This window comes from Equus asinus, chromosome X (genome assembly GCF_041296235.1).
Source record: "Equus asinus isolate D_3611 breed Donkey chromosome X, EquAss-T2T_v2, whole genome shotgun sequence".
In the NCBI taxonomy this organism is placed as follows: Eukaryota; Metazoa; Chordata; class Mammalia; order Perissodactyla; family Equidae; genus Equus; species Equus asinus.
Genome location: NC_091820.1, coordinates 19,852,472 through 19,870,000, shown reverse-complemented (window position 1 = coordinate 19,870,000; position 17,529 = coordinate 19,852,472). Strand labels below are relative to the sequence as shown.

Genomic DNA, 17,529 nt, shown 5'->3' with positions numbered 1-17,529 from the left:
CTTGGCAGCCTCCCTGGCCTCCCCTCACTATGAGATTCTCTACCCACTAGATGCCAGTAGCACTCACCCCTCCTCCCAGTTATGACAACCAAAATGTCCCCCCGAAACACCCCAGCTGAGAACCACTGCTCTAGGCTAGTGGCAACTCCTCATCTCCCCGTTCTCCTTCCTACCTTACTGATTACGGAGTGCCGCCTCTTGCTCCCTTCAGTCACTGGAGCATGAGGAGTTTGTGTGTCCTTACTTCCTCCAGTAGAATAGAGGCCTGTGAAAGGCAAGGTCTGTACCTTCTTGTTTCTTTGTGATTTTCTGTTTTTCCAATATGGGTGATTAGAAACTCTGTGCATAATTTTTAATATTAGGTCACTTCTTGTTTCTTTGAGGTCCATAGTTTGATAATTATTTTTGTAGTTCTAATTAGCTAATATTTGTCAGCAACTTGTATCATATTCCATGATTTACTACTATGGCCCTGTCTTATCACTCCTACACTTAGTAAAGACTCTGGCCAGGGTCATTACATGGAATCTAATACACTCTCTCCTGGCCAGTTACCAAAACCATATTTTAAAAAAATTTTATGACTTCTCTCCTTAAGCAACTGGCTTCTGGGGTAGAAAAAGTAAAAGCAAGCATGTTCTTAAATATGCTACTTAAAATACCAGATTGCCAAAGGAGACAGACCCCAAGATTTGCCATTCCAGGGGCCAAAATAGTTATAAAACCATGAACCTATCAGCGTCTGATCAGTAACGTTGTGGTTTTCCCCTTGGGAGAAACCCCTTGTGGAGAATGATAAGCTAGAAGCAAAGATAATTAGCAACTGGTAGAACAATCCTACACAAAGGGTGCTGATTAAACTGGAGCAGTGTCCACCTGCAAGAAGACATCTATCCACTGGTATATGCACAAATGCACGTCAACATTTTAATCAATATTTTGGAGAAGATAAAAGAAGGAAAGCTAATTACAGCATCAGATTTGTAGAAGCCAAAAGGCTGGGTGCACAACAGAATCAGGATCCAAAATATCCACGATGGGACAGCTATGGGCTGAGCACAAGCAAGGGGAGATTTCACAGGGTTCACTGAAAGGTCTGTTGTAGAGTGCTGGTTGGACCCCAATACCCAGTCTACTCTTTCTCTTTAGTAACAGAAGATGCTATTATCTCCATGTGACTAACTTCGGGCCCATGAAAGGTAAGCAGGAGTGTTAGGTGGGACTTCTGGGAAGGCTACTCAAAGAACTGACATGGCTGGGAGGTGCATTCTTTGACCCTTCAGCCTTTTCTCTGCCTTGTAGCCTGTGATGGCTTGAAGAAGCTTGCGCAGTCACCTTAGACCACGCTGTGACCTTGAGGGGAGAAGCCTGGCACTGCTGATGATGGAGAAGGGCAAGAGGAGCCTAGGCACCTGATGACACTGTGGAGCCACCAGAGCAATCCTGGACAGCCCACATTTGGGTTTCTGTCACATGATAAAAAATTAATGTTTCTTAGGTAATGAATTAAATGTCTGTTTAAGCTACTGTCACTTTTGGTTTCCATTTCCCTTAGCTCAGTACAATTCCTATCTGCTACAGGTTGAATTGTGTCCCTAAAAAGATATAAAAGTCCTAACCCCTAGTACCTGTGAATGTGGCCTTACTTGAAAACAGGGTCTTGGTAGAGAAAATGAAGTTAGGGTGAGGTCATAGTGGATTAGGGTGGGCCCTAATCTGACTGGTGTCCTTATAAGAAGAAGAAAAGAGACAGAGACACTGGTAGAAGATGGCCATGTGACTATGAAAGCAGAGACACAGTGACGCATCTATAGGCCAAGGAACACCAAGGATTACCAGAATCTAGAAGAGGCAAGGAAGGATTCTGCCCTACAGATTTCAGAGGGAGAATGTCCTGCTGACGCCTGGATTTCAGACTTCTGGCTAGCTTCCAGAACAGTGAAACAATAAATTTCTGTGGTTTTAAGCCATCCAGTTTGTGGTACTTCGTTACAGCAGCCCTAGGAAACTAACACACTACTAATGGAGTCTTACACTTAGGTCTAAATAAACCACTTGGGTCTCAGAAACCCGATAAGGCAAGGCTTAGAAGTTACATGTGCAAAAAAATTATGTGTTTTAATATACAGAACGCTCAAAACGAATCAACACTGTGAATATGGATGCCAAGAAAGTTAATGCGACCTTAAACAGACTTCACAGAAATTTACTATAACCTAGAAAAGTTGGCAGCGGCAGGTTTATTCTGCTCGGTAGTAGCGCTAGTGAGGGCACCTGAAGTGCCTCATGCAGTTTTGGGCTCCTTACTTTATCGGGACAAAAACTCTGGAGTAGGATCCTTATCCTGAAAGCAGAGTAACAGAAAAATGGTTAAAGACCTAGGAATATTGGGCCTAGCAGGGGAAGGCTAATGAAAATAGCTACTTTCAAATATCTAAAAGGCTCTCATAAAACAGGCAGAGAGGAGGTGCTGAATAAATGCTTACTAAAGGTAGGAACAGAGGAAGGCATTAGTTTATTCAGCTGAACTAGGACCAACGAGTGAGCCAAAGAACATAAATTGAGGCCAAATGTAAGACCTATCTAGGTAATGAAAAGTAAAATAAACTTTAAAAGTATATTAAAAGAAGCAACCCAAATATCCATGCATGGATGAATGGATAAACACATGGTGGTATATCTATGCAATAGACTATTATTTGACCATAAAAAGGAATGAAGTACTCACACATGCTACCACATGGATGAACCTCAGAAACATTACGCTACGTGAACAAAGCCAGACACAAAAAGTCACATACTGTATGATTCCATTTATATGAAATATCCAGAAGAGGTAAATCCATAGAGGCAGAATGCAGATTAGTGGTTTCCAGGGGCTGGAAGAAGGGGAGGAATGCAGAGCGACTGATGAATGGGTACAGGGTTTTCTTTGGGGGTGACGAAAATGTTTTGGAACTAGATTGAGGTGGTTGCTGGTAGTAAAACTTTGTAATGTACTAAATGCCATTACATTATTCACTTTAAAATGGTTAATCTTCTGTTGTATGAATTTCACCTCAATAAAAAAAAGGATGAAAAAAATATACTGAAAAGGAAGGCTAGCATCTGCTTCATGGTCAGAGAAGCTGTATGTAGCATTTAGCCAACTCTGCCTCAAAAGACAAGCCCATCAAAATCACAATGGAGAGCTCCAAAAGACTCTTCATTGTAAACACTTACAGGCTACTGGAGGGTAAGCACTGACAAGGTACAGATGTTGAAGATTTTCCATCGTAGTTCTAAGGTTCTCTTCCTGCACAACTTATGATTACTTCCTTAAAAGACCACAATTTTCATGTTTTCATCTTATGCAGAAACAAGACACTGTTCCACGTACCTTGGCAATATTCTCACTGTCCCAAACCTACTTATCAAATCAACAATTCCTTCAGCCACAGCCATTTTGAAATTGTAACACACATGATCATAAATTCAGTATTTTCCCTCTCCTTTGAAGGCCAGAGTCCTACATGGTACACACGTTCCGTTATAAAAAATTTTAATTTTACAACTGAGGATAATGTGAGAAACACTAGAGGTGTCTCAAAGTAGGACCAGAAGTCATTTTACTGCTTTCTTCATAAGTGGCCTTCAAGGAATTTAATAGGGGGGCCGGCCCCGTGGCCGAGCAGTTAGGTTCGCGCACTCTGCTTCACTGGCCCAGGGTTTCACTGGTTCGGGTCCTGGGCCCGGACATGGCACCACTCATCAGGCCATGCTGAGACAGCGTCCCACATGCCACAACTAGAAGGACCCGCAACTAAAAATACACAACTATGTACCAGGGGGCTTTGGGAGAAAAAGGAAAAATAAAATCTTTAAAAAAAAGAAATCTAGTGGAATAAACAATTGAATAAAAGACTCCACCAGATGCTCCTGCCCCAGGGGCTTTATAATTTCACAAATTATTTCTATCATGGGCCAAGGAGTCGCATGTAGATGTTTTCTCATCTCCACATCAAGAATGGAAATGTAAGTGAGAAAAAGTTTAACTTGGTTTAAAATCTTAGTTCTATAATGAAAACAAAACAAAACAATCTAACGCTTTACTTTTTTTTTTTTTTAAGATTTTATTTTTTTCCTTTTTTTCCCCCCAAAGCCCCCCAGTACATAGTTGTATATTCTTCGTTGTGGGTCCTTCTAGTTGCGGCATGTGGGACGCTGCCTCAGCGTGGTTTGATGAGCAGTGCCATGTCCGCGCCCAGGATTCGAACCAACGAAACACTGGACCGCCTGCAGCGGAGCGCGCGAACTTAACCACTCGGCAACGGGGCCAGCCCCTCTAACGCTTTACTTTTAGAGAATTACATTATGAACAATTCCCTGTGGGTTTAACTCACAGCCATACAGATTTGGCTACCTTAAGAAGTCAAAACCATGTCGTTAAAATAAAGAGATATTAAAACACTTATTCTCTAACTTGGGTAAATCCTGTCTCTATCACCAGTCTGAAAAAGGGTTCTATTTACCTAGGAACTTATGCATACATCAAAGTTTTCACTCCTGTATTTATTTATACTTCCTATGCAGCAGAGAATATACAGATAACATATTTTAAACAATCAGCAATTTGTATACTGTTAAATTCCCATGAACCTAAAAAAGCTTTACTGATATATATATATATATATATATTTTTAAAAGGTATCTGAGAAGAAAGACACGTCTAAAACCATGGGAACAAAACAGTCCCAGCTTTCTTTCTCATAACTCTGGCAACATGAGCCAGAGGAAGAGCCAGCTTTCATACCCCAAGTCAATTCTGGAAAGTACTCAAGCCAACTGCAACCCATGACTAAATGAGAGGAGATTTATTATGTGCAGATGAGACTGGCACAGTAAGAGGCATATGCTTTACCATCAAACTTGAACAATATATTTAAAGCCCTACTAGTCAAGCATTAGGAAAGTCTGGTGCTTTTGTCCAAAGAGACATTTACGAACACCTATTTTTGTCCACAGATAACAATTTTATATAATCTAAGTAATGTTAAACAAAATGTTAGCTTTATAAATAAGGAAATGGCCTCCTGTTCATTGATATGTCCCTAGGCTCTAGCAAAGTGCCTGGGATATAGCAGGTGTTCAATAATTATTAAATGACAGTAATGTATGATTGAGACATAGCAACTCAGAGCTTAAGAACTAAATAAGCATAATCATGCGAAATAGACACTTTGGAAAACCCTATAGTAATTACAATGATCCTACAGTGGTCCATCGCACCACTGATTTTGGAACTTCTTTGGAACTGTCTCTGGAAAGATGCAGAGTTCTCCTCTTACTAGGACAGCCTGGGAACCCCATAAATAGAATTTAAAAATTCCCCACCCATCACCAGCAACTCAAAATGGACTACAGAAGAGTGGGCTCAGTCCCACTGTCGAAGCCCCTGTAAGGAATGGCTAAGGGCATTATCATCAACCAGGATGCTCTGAACCTCCAGAAGTCATGTTCTGAGCAGCAATATGACCTGAGGAGCTAAGCTATGAAAGCTTACCTTGGTAAATGACTGCCTAAAATGCCACCGTTTTGAGGACAAGGATATGAAGGCAAAAAATGTACTTCAAAATGCCTGTATTGGTTCACTCATTTAAGAAAGGATAATAAATGATAAAAAATAACCTGATGTATTAAACCACTACCAGTAACATCATCAACATTTACTGGAAGGTTACTGATCTACTAGCTATACACTTTCCTTTTACTTTCTTTCACCAAGAATGGGATTAACTGGCTGACTTTCTAAGAAGTAATTAAATTTTCATTGAACCTGATCGATGAGCTAGATGTTTAAAAAGTCTCAAAGGCAGCATTAGTTCATGAAGCAAGGTGATTCCCCTGGAGTCTACAACTGGATTGATGAGTCACACTAAATATATATACTTTTGTTCTCTTTCTGCACCTGCTGATGCAAGTTTTGGGATAAGACTGATGTAAAAAGAATTTACTATGACATCTAATTCTCACGATGTATTCTATATTTTTTAAAAATTCTACATTCGGGTAGCTGGCCCAGTGGCCAAGTGGTTAAGTTCGTGCGCTCAGCTTTGGTGGCCCAGGGTTTCACTGGTTCGGATCCTGGGCGCGGACATGGCACCGCTCATTAAGCCATGCTGAGGTGGCGTCCCACATGCCACAACTAGAAGGACCCACAACTAAAATATACAACTATGTACTTGGGGGATTTGGGGAGGAAAAAAAAAAAAGATCGGCAACAGTTGTTAGCTCAGGTGCCAATCTAAAAAAAAAAAAAAGCTACATTCTACTTTGGTAATTATCAAAGATATACAAAATAAGGCAATGGACATTTTATACTTATCAAATTAGTTAAAAATAAATTAATGATAATGCTCAAATGCTGCAAAGGTGGTGGCAAAACTGGCACATTCATCAAGTATTGGGTACAGTTTTAAGTTGGGATAAACCGTTAAGAAAGCAATGTGGCAATATGAATCATGACCATACTGTATCTATGCACTTTGATATGTGATTGTCAGTAAGAATTTATCCTAAAGAAATATTTCAAATAACAAGAAAATAATTTAAGTAGGAAAATATTCATCATAATTTTCTAGTGAAGAGATAGTCAAAGTAACTTGCAATGCCCAATGAGAGGAATGGTTAAATTTGTGTTTGAAAGTTTTGGTACTGACAATTAAGTAGCAACACAGACAGGTGCTTGACAAAAGATAAACGTGATACAAAAGCATATTTTCATTATGACTGAGACCATGTAAAAAATACATATGGATATGCAAGAACAAGGAAACATAAAATGGTGATAGCCATTGAGAGTTCCTGACTTCTTGCTAAATTTTGTGAAATGATACATTATCTTAAAATTAAAAGAAATAGCCATTAAAACTTTAAAATATTTTCCTAAAACTAGCCTGTGTATCAACCCTTTTCAGTGAAAAGATGTGAAGTCAAAACTTGGTTATAGAACCCTGCCTCTGTGTTAAAAAATAAGTAAGTAAGTAACAGGTTCCCTATTCTCACTCTCTTCTCACCGAAATCCTTACAAATCCTCAGGCCAGATAAATTTGGGAAGCGAGGTACATTACAGCCCTGTATTGGTGAGGGAGACTGAACATTATCATTTTACAAATTCTGAGACAATCTGCAATAAGCATGTTTTAACTTTGGCCAGCCCAGAGTTTGCTAGACGTACTAGATCACAAAACCCCCTTTGTGCGGAAGAACTTCAAACATTCCTTTCCCCACAGTTTGGGAAATGCTGCTTGGGTCGACAGAGGGAGGGCATCTTAATTACCTGTAAGGTGTTTCCAGACTATGTGCTCCCCAGTCGGGAGTCACTAATGATAGTCTGCCTTATCCCTCGGGTGTATGCACTAAGGTAGAGAAAAAGCTTGAGAACTACTGATCTATGGCCGCTACTTAGAAACAATGGAATCCCATACAAATAAAATAAACCCTCTCGGGTACAGGTTTGGGAGGTTTTCTGGCCCTTACAAAAGGGCTTCTGATCTAGTCCAAAGATAACAGCAATTTCTACAAAGGAATGGTATCTCTTCTCTGTAATTATGAAGTGGCAACTAAAGAAATCTGAGTAGCCCATAGGAGAACCAGTCAGTTTCTCTCTTAGATATAAAATATAGTATTGTTCATGACGTGAAGAAATAAAGCATATATCTTTTTGAAGTCTGGCTATCTTTTAAACTATATGCATGTGGTAGTAGGGTGTCTCCACAGGGTAAACACCAAATATCTACTTCCCAGATCTAAGGGATGGCCAAACACAGCCTCCTATCCACTTCTACACAGTTCTTCAGCATTAAGTGACCATTACCTCTGGTCGAAGTACAGCTTTCATGCAGACTTGGCAAAGAGGTCCATTTCGGGAGAACTGAAGGGGAAGGTGCCGAGTTCGATTTCGACATGTTGGCTCCTCACAAATCAACCAGCCCTGGAGAGAAACGAGAGAACATTTCAGTCCTGTCACCACCATCAACAGATACAAATATAAACTCTTTCCTTTATCAAGATACACTCATTTCATTCAAACCTTCCTTAGAGATTCTGAATAGCTCCTCACCTTTCTTGCCTGACATGTTAATTTGATTTATGCCCCAAACTTACAAGTTAGGAGATGAGATCACACGAGATGTTATCCCCTTTTCTTAAAAGAAATACCCCAGCCCACATACATCAAAACTCCCCCTGCAAAACTTACATGATTACACACAGAATGTAAACTGGTGGGTTTTAGGTCATTAGTAAAGACCATAAGCAAAGTAAAAAATATACCACATAGAAATGAATGACCTTCCCAGCAGCTGAGTGACTACTGGCTAGTTACTTAACTGCTGTGATCAGTTTCCTTCTCTGTAAAATGGCCATAATAAGAGTACTTACTTTATAGGGATGTTGTAATGATGTAATACATTTAGAGTGCTTAGAACTATAGTTGGCATAAAAGAAACACTAAATGTAAACAATTCTTTCATTTAAAATTAAAAGATTCTTTTACACATGTTCTCTGGAGGCATAAAACTGCCTGCAATGTTTTCAAGGACAACTTCAACTGACCACTCTTTTCAAGTGGTTTCAAATAACCATTGCCCACTTCTCTGGCCTTTAGAACTCTCTTCTCACTTTCCTTCTCCCTTGACTGCTCTTGTTTGAATTCTCTCATAGAGATGTGATAACAGTATGCCTATTATCTTAAATCAGAATTATGTTTGCTTATGTTTAACAGATAAAACCTATCTGTTAAACAAGGAAGACAAGACTTCACAAAAAGGGGTTGAGTAAAGCTCAGGTGTTCATATGACGGCACCAAGGTCCATAGGCTTTAGTGCTACATGTATTAGGCACAAGCCTAAGGCAAACTAGGGGGAAGCGCTGGGGTATAAAGGCGAGGAAGGTGAACAAGGTATGTTCCTGTGGTGTTCCCACCTGGGGAGCTGCAAGTAAGGACCCACTGTCTTTGGGTCTTGGAGAAGCGTAACTTCTGAACTGGTCTTGAGTAAGCAGAAGTTTGGTAGGTGGAGAAGGGAGGAAAGACAACTTAGGCAGAGAGAACAACATATGGAAAAGAACGAAGGCCAGAGAGAGCTCTGTGTGATATGATTAACAAAGGGATCAATGACATGTTTGACCCCTATCTCTGTTTCTAGACTGAGCAACATGTTGGTCTTTTCCCCCTGGATAAAGGCAGTATATATGCAAATGTGGCTTAATTACATTAGAGACTTTCATCTGCCACTTATTAACATTGCCACATGGCGTTAATCCAAAGCTGCAGGATATCCCCACTCATTGCTGTGCTGGGTGACCTTATTCCTCAGAACAGGCTCTTCTTGGAAGTAACAACAACCAAATTCAAGGGAAAGCACCAAAAATTAGTTTTTCAAGCTCCATTTATGGCCTTCACACCCAGAGAAAGTGCGTTATAGAACTTTTTTACTAAAAGAAAATATGCTACCTTTAAAGAACAGAAAATCCATCTAGTCAATACATTCACAGTAAGCTTTATTCCTACCTTCAGTCAATAGGCCGAACTATTTTAATATTTAATTTAAACTCTTTAAGTAGAGGGTCTCAAGGAGTCCTTATGAAACCTTTAATATAAGCCCAGAATTATATGAAATATTGTGGGGAAGAGGCAAAGAGTTCCCAGGTACAGAGTTTCAGGACATTATAATCTAAAGAGGAAAGCAAGGTCCACACACGGTACCAAGTACAACTGTTAAACAGCACAGAGGAAGGATGGAGTCGTGTGGATCCTATCTATCTGAGACAAACTACTACTACCACAGCAAAAGACCAGGAACTAGAAGAAAGAATCAGTGGTTCTGAATCACAGGCCACTGCTTGGTCCAATTCCTAGGGCCTATTACCACATGTCCTGGATTTCAGGACACATATTTATTCACATTTTAATATTTCTGAAACTCAGATGCATTTACAATTGACAAGTACATTTAATGACGAATTTATGTTTCCTTCAAAAAAGCTATTAAGTCAAGAGTGCAGCTCACAATCGATGGCTCCTCAGAATTAAAGAAACAAGATACTTTGGTTTGGTCTGTTCTAGGCCTGGGGGATACAAAGGGGGATAGTGGAGTTGACAGCAGCAACAGATATTAAATTTTAAATGTAGCCTACAAACATTAAAGGTGAGACTAGCTGTTTCTGGAAGTACCCATTTAGGCATATTAATAAAGGAAGCAGAATTCAAGCAAACCAAGTACGAGAAAAGCAGGACTGGACTACTCCTTTATCATTCATTTGGGTTTTACATTTGCTATCTGAGGCTTTACCCACTTTGGAATATGTATCACTTAACACTGCCAACCATAGTTGTAATTCATTCAATTCTAAACAAAATTTTAAAAAAGCAAGCAGACAGGTAACAACTATCACATTTTGAGATAATAAATTACTAAGTACCAGAAATCAGCCTGAGAGTTAAAATTACTTTTTAATTTTTAAAATATAATGTTCAAAAAACTAAAGTTCTTTTGAGATGCTTTTAAACTTGATTCCATCAATTTCCTACAACTTCATGATTCACTAGGTGAGCTGCAAACCAAGGAGATGCTAAATTGTCACCTCACCTGTTTCTAAAGCAAACAGCTAGCTCTATCTCTGACAGAGTTACTAACTAAATGTCCTTTCAAATCATATAGAAAACAGATAATATAATTTGTCTAGACTTCCTACCAGTTATAATTAACATTAAAGAGGTCTTTTCTTCTTTGTCACCTCTCTATTCAGTACTTATTTGGGTTTGTTTGTACTTACTATCTGTTAATCTCCCTTTACAAATGACAACAATAACTAGTGCTATTATGCATGGAAATTAAACATGCTGATAACTGTGTGAAGGGAACTGGGGCTGAAAAAAAATATTAGAAGCCTGTAACTCTTTATGCCTCTTGTTTCATTTTGATAATTAAGCTTTTGGTCGTGATGTATTTTAAACAAAACTCTTCTATGGGGGAAATAGGCCCTAATCATACTCAGTATATGCTTTGCTTCCATTCAATTTTGTCAAGTACATTTTGGTTAACCCTTTGTTCCCCCAACAGATACTGACTGTGCTAAATCTACCTTTCAAGGAACATTTGTGTTGTTAAAAATAAATATGCCAGGTCTTTGAAAATATTGCATGATGGGACAAATCTTACAAGATCATAGTGAATTTTGCTTCTCATGGGTGATAAAAGCAAAGCAAATGAAAATACTATCACTGTATAAATTCACTTTGAATTATCACTCATAAGGACAAAACTAAACTTATTTTCATTTCCCATGTTGGACAATAATGTACAGCCCAAAGCAACATTGCTAACTCAATGAAAAACAAAAAACTTAATAAAGTGTAGTTCTTTGGAAGTCCAACCTATAAAAAGGTTTGGGTTCCAGGATGTCTGCCATCCAAATATGTCATTTTACTATGCAAGACCACATGTAAATGTCAAATTGTCATAACCAACAGGAATAAGGTCATTAAGTTTTCAGATGGCTACCTTAACCATGTTTATAAGTAGAGGGTTCAAAGTGAAGCCAACCTGTCCAATAGCAAAATAAACCTTTACCAAAACATGCAAAGATCTATCATCTGTTGCTTTAGTCTCAGCATCACTAATTCCTTGAAATCATTGTGTACGAAACTGTCAAATGCTGATTGGTTCTGATTGCTAAATTATATTTCTGAGGCCTCAACTAAAATGGTTTCTGTCTGCACATGCTAAAAAGGAATCGATTTCCACTTGTAACTGAGGCGTTCCTGGTAGTTGCACCTTAAACACAAACTGTTATTCATTTGTGTACATTTGTATTTTTAGAAGGATGCACACAGAAATCATCTAGACCTGGAAATGTGGTGCATAGGAGACACTTGAAAACGTCTTTTGAATAAACAAATGAATAGAAGCAATAAAATAAAAACACATAGGGGCAAGTTTATGGAAAATAATATGGAAGGGGTCTAAAATTCACAGGAGACAAAAAAATTCACAGTAGTTCTCATACTCTTGAATCAAATACATGGGTCCTTCTCCTCCCATTTCTAGTTAGTCACCAAGTCCATCTACTGGCCTTATAGTCCCATCCTCACCATCCTCACCCAAGCCCATACCTCAAAGCTGATCTCCTGCAATAGCCTCCTACCTGGTTTCCCCAACTCCATTCTCTCCTACATCTAATGCAAAGACTTGCCAAGTGTAGTTCCCAAGGCCTCTCCCCTCCCATCCTCTAATTGTATACCTTCCATAGAGGGTTAGGAATACACGCTTTGGTCTGGCTTTCAAATCTTTTACAGCCTCATCCCATTCCTCCTTTTTCATCATTCTCTTACACAAACTCTTCACTCCAGAGGATTGGTTTCCTCACTGTCCTCACCACATTTTGCCTATTGCCACCTCGTCTTTGCTCATGCTATAGAATCTCTGCCTAAAGTGTCCATTCCTTCAGCATCACTTCCATTCCTCTACTGTGAAATTTTCCCAACCCCTAGGGACTTCTCCATCTATCTCAGCTGCCTCTGAGCACACAGTGCTTTGCACTGTCCCTGAATCATCTTATTTTACCTCCTTAACTGGATGGGCAGGCCCCAGGGGAGTGACCCACTTTGGACTTGGTAGCATCCTCCCCAGTCTCTAGCACAAAGGTTCACATTCAGTGAAGAATACAGAATTGAGGTTATGAAAAATGGCACTTGGGTGTGGTTTCTCCCCACCCATTTATTAATGGCTAATTTTTCATAAGTCACTGAATTCTCTGAGCCTCAGTTTCCGCATCTAGGAAACAAGAGGTAATAATATTTATCGTATTAGAGCTGTTCAGAGACTCAAATAAGAAAGCCTCCAACAATGTTCAGTAAATGTAAAATATTGTTATTATCCTACATATGCCTCCAGCACTGGGGAACATCAGTGCTGGGCTACAGCTGACAATGCACTATTCTAACCAGGAAAGAGCCTGATCAGTTTCCACCTGGTGTTATCCCAACATGGAGAACTACAATGATGGATACCAGGTAAGATTAGGCGGAGCTGCCTCTCAATTTGATTGCAAAATAATACAACTATGTAGTCGAAGTAAGTGAAATTTCTATGTTCCTCCTGATAAAACCAGACTGGCTTTGAAGCTATAGATGGCAGAATAGCTGGTGAGGGAAGAGGGGGTGGTCTTCATTTTATTTTGGGATTCATAGAGATTTTCAAGAGACAACACAACACTGTGCTGCAGTGACGTACGATTTAGTTTAAATTGTAATGGCTCTCCAGGCGTGCACTGAGAGGGTAACAGGGTGAGGTCTGCCACCATACGTGCTCTTATAGAGTTCATCATATCATTACTATTTTTCTATAATGACTGTTAACTGCTCCTCTCCCCAAACTATATGCACTTTGAGAATACCAGACGCTCTTTTCACCCAAAACCATTTATAAATGTTCTGGGGTTCCCTTACAGTCACATTTTTCTGTCACAGAATTATCCCCAGTGTAAAATGGGTTTTCTTATAGATAGTGCACAGTATGGGCCCACAGCTGCCTTTGAAGAATGACATGTTGTGATTTGGGATTTCCAGAAATATCAAAAAACAAATTGCTTTCTGACCCACATTTGCACCCAAAACTGGGAGAAAATTTTCCTATGATCTCCAGGGGAAGTTTTAACAGGAACATAATTTTGCTTTTAAAGTTAAATCTTCTATACTGCACCATGCTGGCATGTCAAAGAGTGATTATTAAGTATCAGAGAGGTGCCAGGGTAGGAGATGAAAGAGCAAACCACGAAAAATACATATATAAACTAACTATTCACCAAAGTTAATACAAAAATATTTTTAACAAAATTATCAAAACAGAAGTGGAAAGTGCCTCGTCGGTCAATATAAGAATTTTAAATATTATTAAAATTGATTTTTAAAGCAAGACATCTCTCTAAATGAACAGTCACATGTGATTTCATCCAAGTTATTTGAAACTTATTGATCTTATCATTTGTGCAAGGACCAGACTCTGCCATCAGTTTGCTGAAAAGGATAATGGAGCACTCCCAAACTGTTATGATAGGTTAGATGCAAGCAGTGGTCCTCATTTAAACACACAGAATAGCACTACGAGTGGACAAATTCCAACCTCAGCAATTGTATATTACATGATAAATTAGCAAATTGTTCTGCTTTGCCTCACATCAAATCCAATACCATAGCCTTGTTATTTTAATTTGCAATCAGAGGTTGAACATCAGAAGATGTACCTGAGGTACATTAAAACGCCCCATGCAAGCCATCTTCTCCTGCTATACTGTGAGCAGAGAAAGCCAACAATTACCAGCAATTTCATTTTACCACTGTAGGACAATACTAGAACAGTTAAAATTGTCTCCATGCAAGCAACTGGGGAAAATATACTTAAAATGATTTTATATGGAAAATTGCATTTGAGGGTAAAAAAGTTCAATGGAGGACATGTATCCTTCTGTATGGGCAGCTGAAATCTCTCTTAGTATATTCAAGCCTATTCTATAAAATACTCTCCCTATTCATCCAACTCAAAAGCAAGCTACATTCTTAGGCTATAATAGGTCACAACTAAGTACACAGTACCTTGCTTCAGGAATAATTTTGCTTTGTCTGTCAACTGTCAACAAAGCACAAAGAGCTCATGCAAGCCATCCATGTACTGTGGATGTTAGAGATCTAACAAAATACAAATAGTAAGAATACAACATTTCCAAGTCACCCTGCTTTCACTTTATATGAGAAACTGAAAGCATTTTCCTCTCCACATTCCATTAATCTCCATTGTATTACAAATCTTTTCATAAAAGACTTTTTTTCCCTATGTGAAGCTACAAGTGACTTGGGGATGTAATATTCCAACCGCGATGAATGTCCAACTTCCCAACACGAATGGGTACAAATGGATGTGTCAGTTGAGGCATATAGTCATTTCAACAAGGAAAAGGAAGAAAGAATCAAATGGGATGAGATGGTAAAATGGCTACTCTGGTGCTTACATTAATATTTTAGTGACGAAGCCTCTAAGAATTGTTCACTACTTCCACCACAGCTCTTGCCTCTCAAGTCTTCACTCTTGAAAAAACATCACGTTAAGTACATACACATACTAACAAACTTTCAAAAGTAAACCCAAGGCCTAGTTTCATCAGTATGTACACAGAAAAAAAGACTGGAAGGAAATACTCAAAAATGCTATGCTGCTTATCTCTAGGTAGCTTCTGTTTCTGTATTTTCTAAACTTTCTACGACAAGGGTGTATTGTTTTTATAAGCACAAAACTGTTATTAACGAGGGGAAGAGAGAGTTTTGCCGGGAGAGTTCAATATAATCAAATCACTAATACATTGAAAAATATTTTGAGCTATATCATGTGTTTGGTTGTTGCCAAGATGAATTTTCAGGGAATGTGCTTATGGGAAAAAGTCTCATGAAAAAAAAGTTTTTCTTTAAAAAATTTTTTTTTTACTATTCAGAAATTTTAAAAACAGGTCAATTTAAACACATAAGCAGTTCCCAAGTAGACAGTGGCTGGGCATGTATTAGCAGTACTAGAATCATCTATTAAATTAGGCCACTCACTAAAATGTACACAGCCTTTTATGGAATATGATTTGAATACTTTATGACGTTGGATCTCTGAAGGTAGGTAATAAAACAGTTTTAAAGAGAGGTGCTTTGTTCCTCATGCCCCATCCCCTGCCTTTATTCAGTATACACAAGGATCAGCTCACATGTCCAGGGTAGAAATCAAATTAAAAAAATCAATCAGTAGGACATACCTAGAAGCTTATTACTAGCAGAGGTTTTTTTCTTTGCTTAAGTCTAGCTAAAAGTAATTTTTCTTGTTTGTTTGTTTACAGGCTAGTTATTTATTGGTATGGTTTAATGTGATATGCCTTTGGGTACCAAACAACAAATGTTAAAACTGAACTATCTATGCAATTGCCTCAAAGGGCATCTTAAAATCAGAATGGAGTTCAAACCATCACCAGGCAATGTTTGTTCATTTAACTTTAATTATTTTCTCCTTGAGAATGGTACTAATGAAACTGAATATCTTTCATGGTTTCGAAGGGCTGTTTGAATAGTCTGTAAACAGAACTAAGGGTAGACAAGAGATCTGGCTGAGCCAGGGGGTTGCTAGGTGATGTAGAATGTAAACCCACAAACTTGTTAAGGTTTGCTTTGCTTTCATGCCACTTTCACACACACTCAAAAGTTTTGAGAATTGATTTTTCAGGTGGCCATTAAAAAAAGAAGAGGACTCCCCTCTGAAATTCACTCCCCCAGATGCTCTGCCAGATCCAGAAGAGACAAAATCCATCTGACCTTTGGCTGTAACCTGGGAAACTCTTGGTTTTATATAAATGTAGGATCATAGATCTTATGAATACCCATAATTTAAGAAACAAATTCACAAAGGTGGATTTTTGAATTTCAAAAAGACATTTCTAATCATTTATTCAACTTTGAGTAAAATTAAGATTTCCTTCCAGAAAAAAAAAAAAAATGTGTTCACAGCTTAGAGATTTAGGGCACAAAACCCTAAACCCCATGGCAAATAACTTAACACAGATTATCATCGTGACAAACCTTTTGGTTTAGCCACTCCGTCTCTCTTTTGGCCTACACCAAGTATGACGGCCTGTGAGACTTCTCCCTTCCGCCCCCTCCCCCAAGCTCCTTTTTAAGTAGCTGATCAGAGATTGTCCAGTAAGAGCACTTTATTAGATCATCAGCCAGAGGGGTTCACAAGTACTGAGAGCAATGGGCTCAAATGCGGCACATCAGTTTTAATAGACCAGGGGCTACTAGTAAACTGCAGATACTGCTGAGAACTTTCCAGGCACTGAACTCTTGAAAAAGCACCGTCTCTCCAGCTTAAATGCAGCTGCCTCTTTCAATGCCGCAAATGGGTAAATTTGACAAAAAAGCCACCATTAAGACTACATGAAAGGCTCAAGACAACATCCTTTCAATGCTTTGTACTTCAGTAATCAGATGTACTTACTCACCCCCTCCCCCAAACCCGATCAAGAACTATTTCTGAATGGTAGGAAATAATTCCACTTTGTACATCTTTTAGTTAATCAAGACTTTCTATTCAGCAATTTGACCTTTTGTTCAAAACAGGATTATCAGTTTTTTCGCCAGTTACCAAGGGCGACTCGCATGGTGAACATAATTGCAATAATTTGCAAAACACCATGGCAACCCACATTACAACTAGGTAAATACTGGGCTTTTGTGCTACATTGTTATTTTCAGAGATGCCGAAGTCAAAGAACGAATGACAAATGAACACAAAATTTATATTTGCTTTGTCTCAAAAGAGAAGAAAATTGATAACAAGAATTGGGGGGAAACCGACTACAGCTGTAATTTCTAACTTGATTAATTAGGATGGTAACAGTCCTTAACAGTATATTCAACAAACAGCCCTGACTTCGTCTCTCCACCCACCTCTCTCTATACCACTA

At 38.8% G+C, this 17,529-nt stretch overlaps 1 protein-coding gene across 5 annotated transcripts in view; it reads right to left on the bottom strand.

The window, feature by feature from the left end:
* Nucleotides 1-17,529, bottom strand: part of POLA1 (DNA polymerase alpha 1, catalytic subunit) — a 286,920-nt gene that overhangs the window by 93,622 nt on the left and 175,769 nt on the right. For all 5 annotated transcript variants that reach the window (XM_014830262.3, XM_070502288.1, XM_070502286.1 and 2 more), the window contains exon 35: nucleotides 7,856-7,972. In XM_014830262.3, coding sequence (XP_014685748.1) covers nucleotides 7,856-7,972 — 117 coding nt within the window. The remainder of the gene's footprint in view (nucleotides 1-7,855; nucleotides 7,973-17,529) is intronic.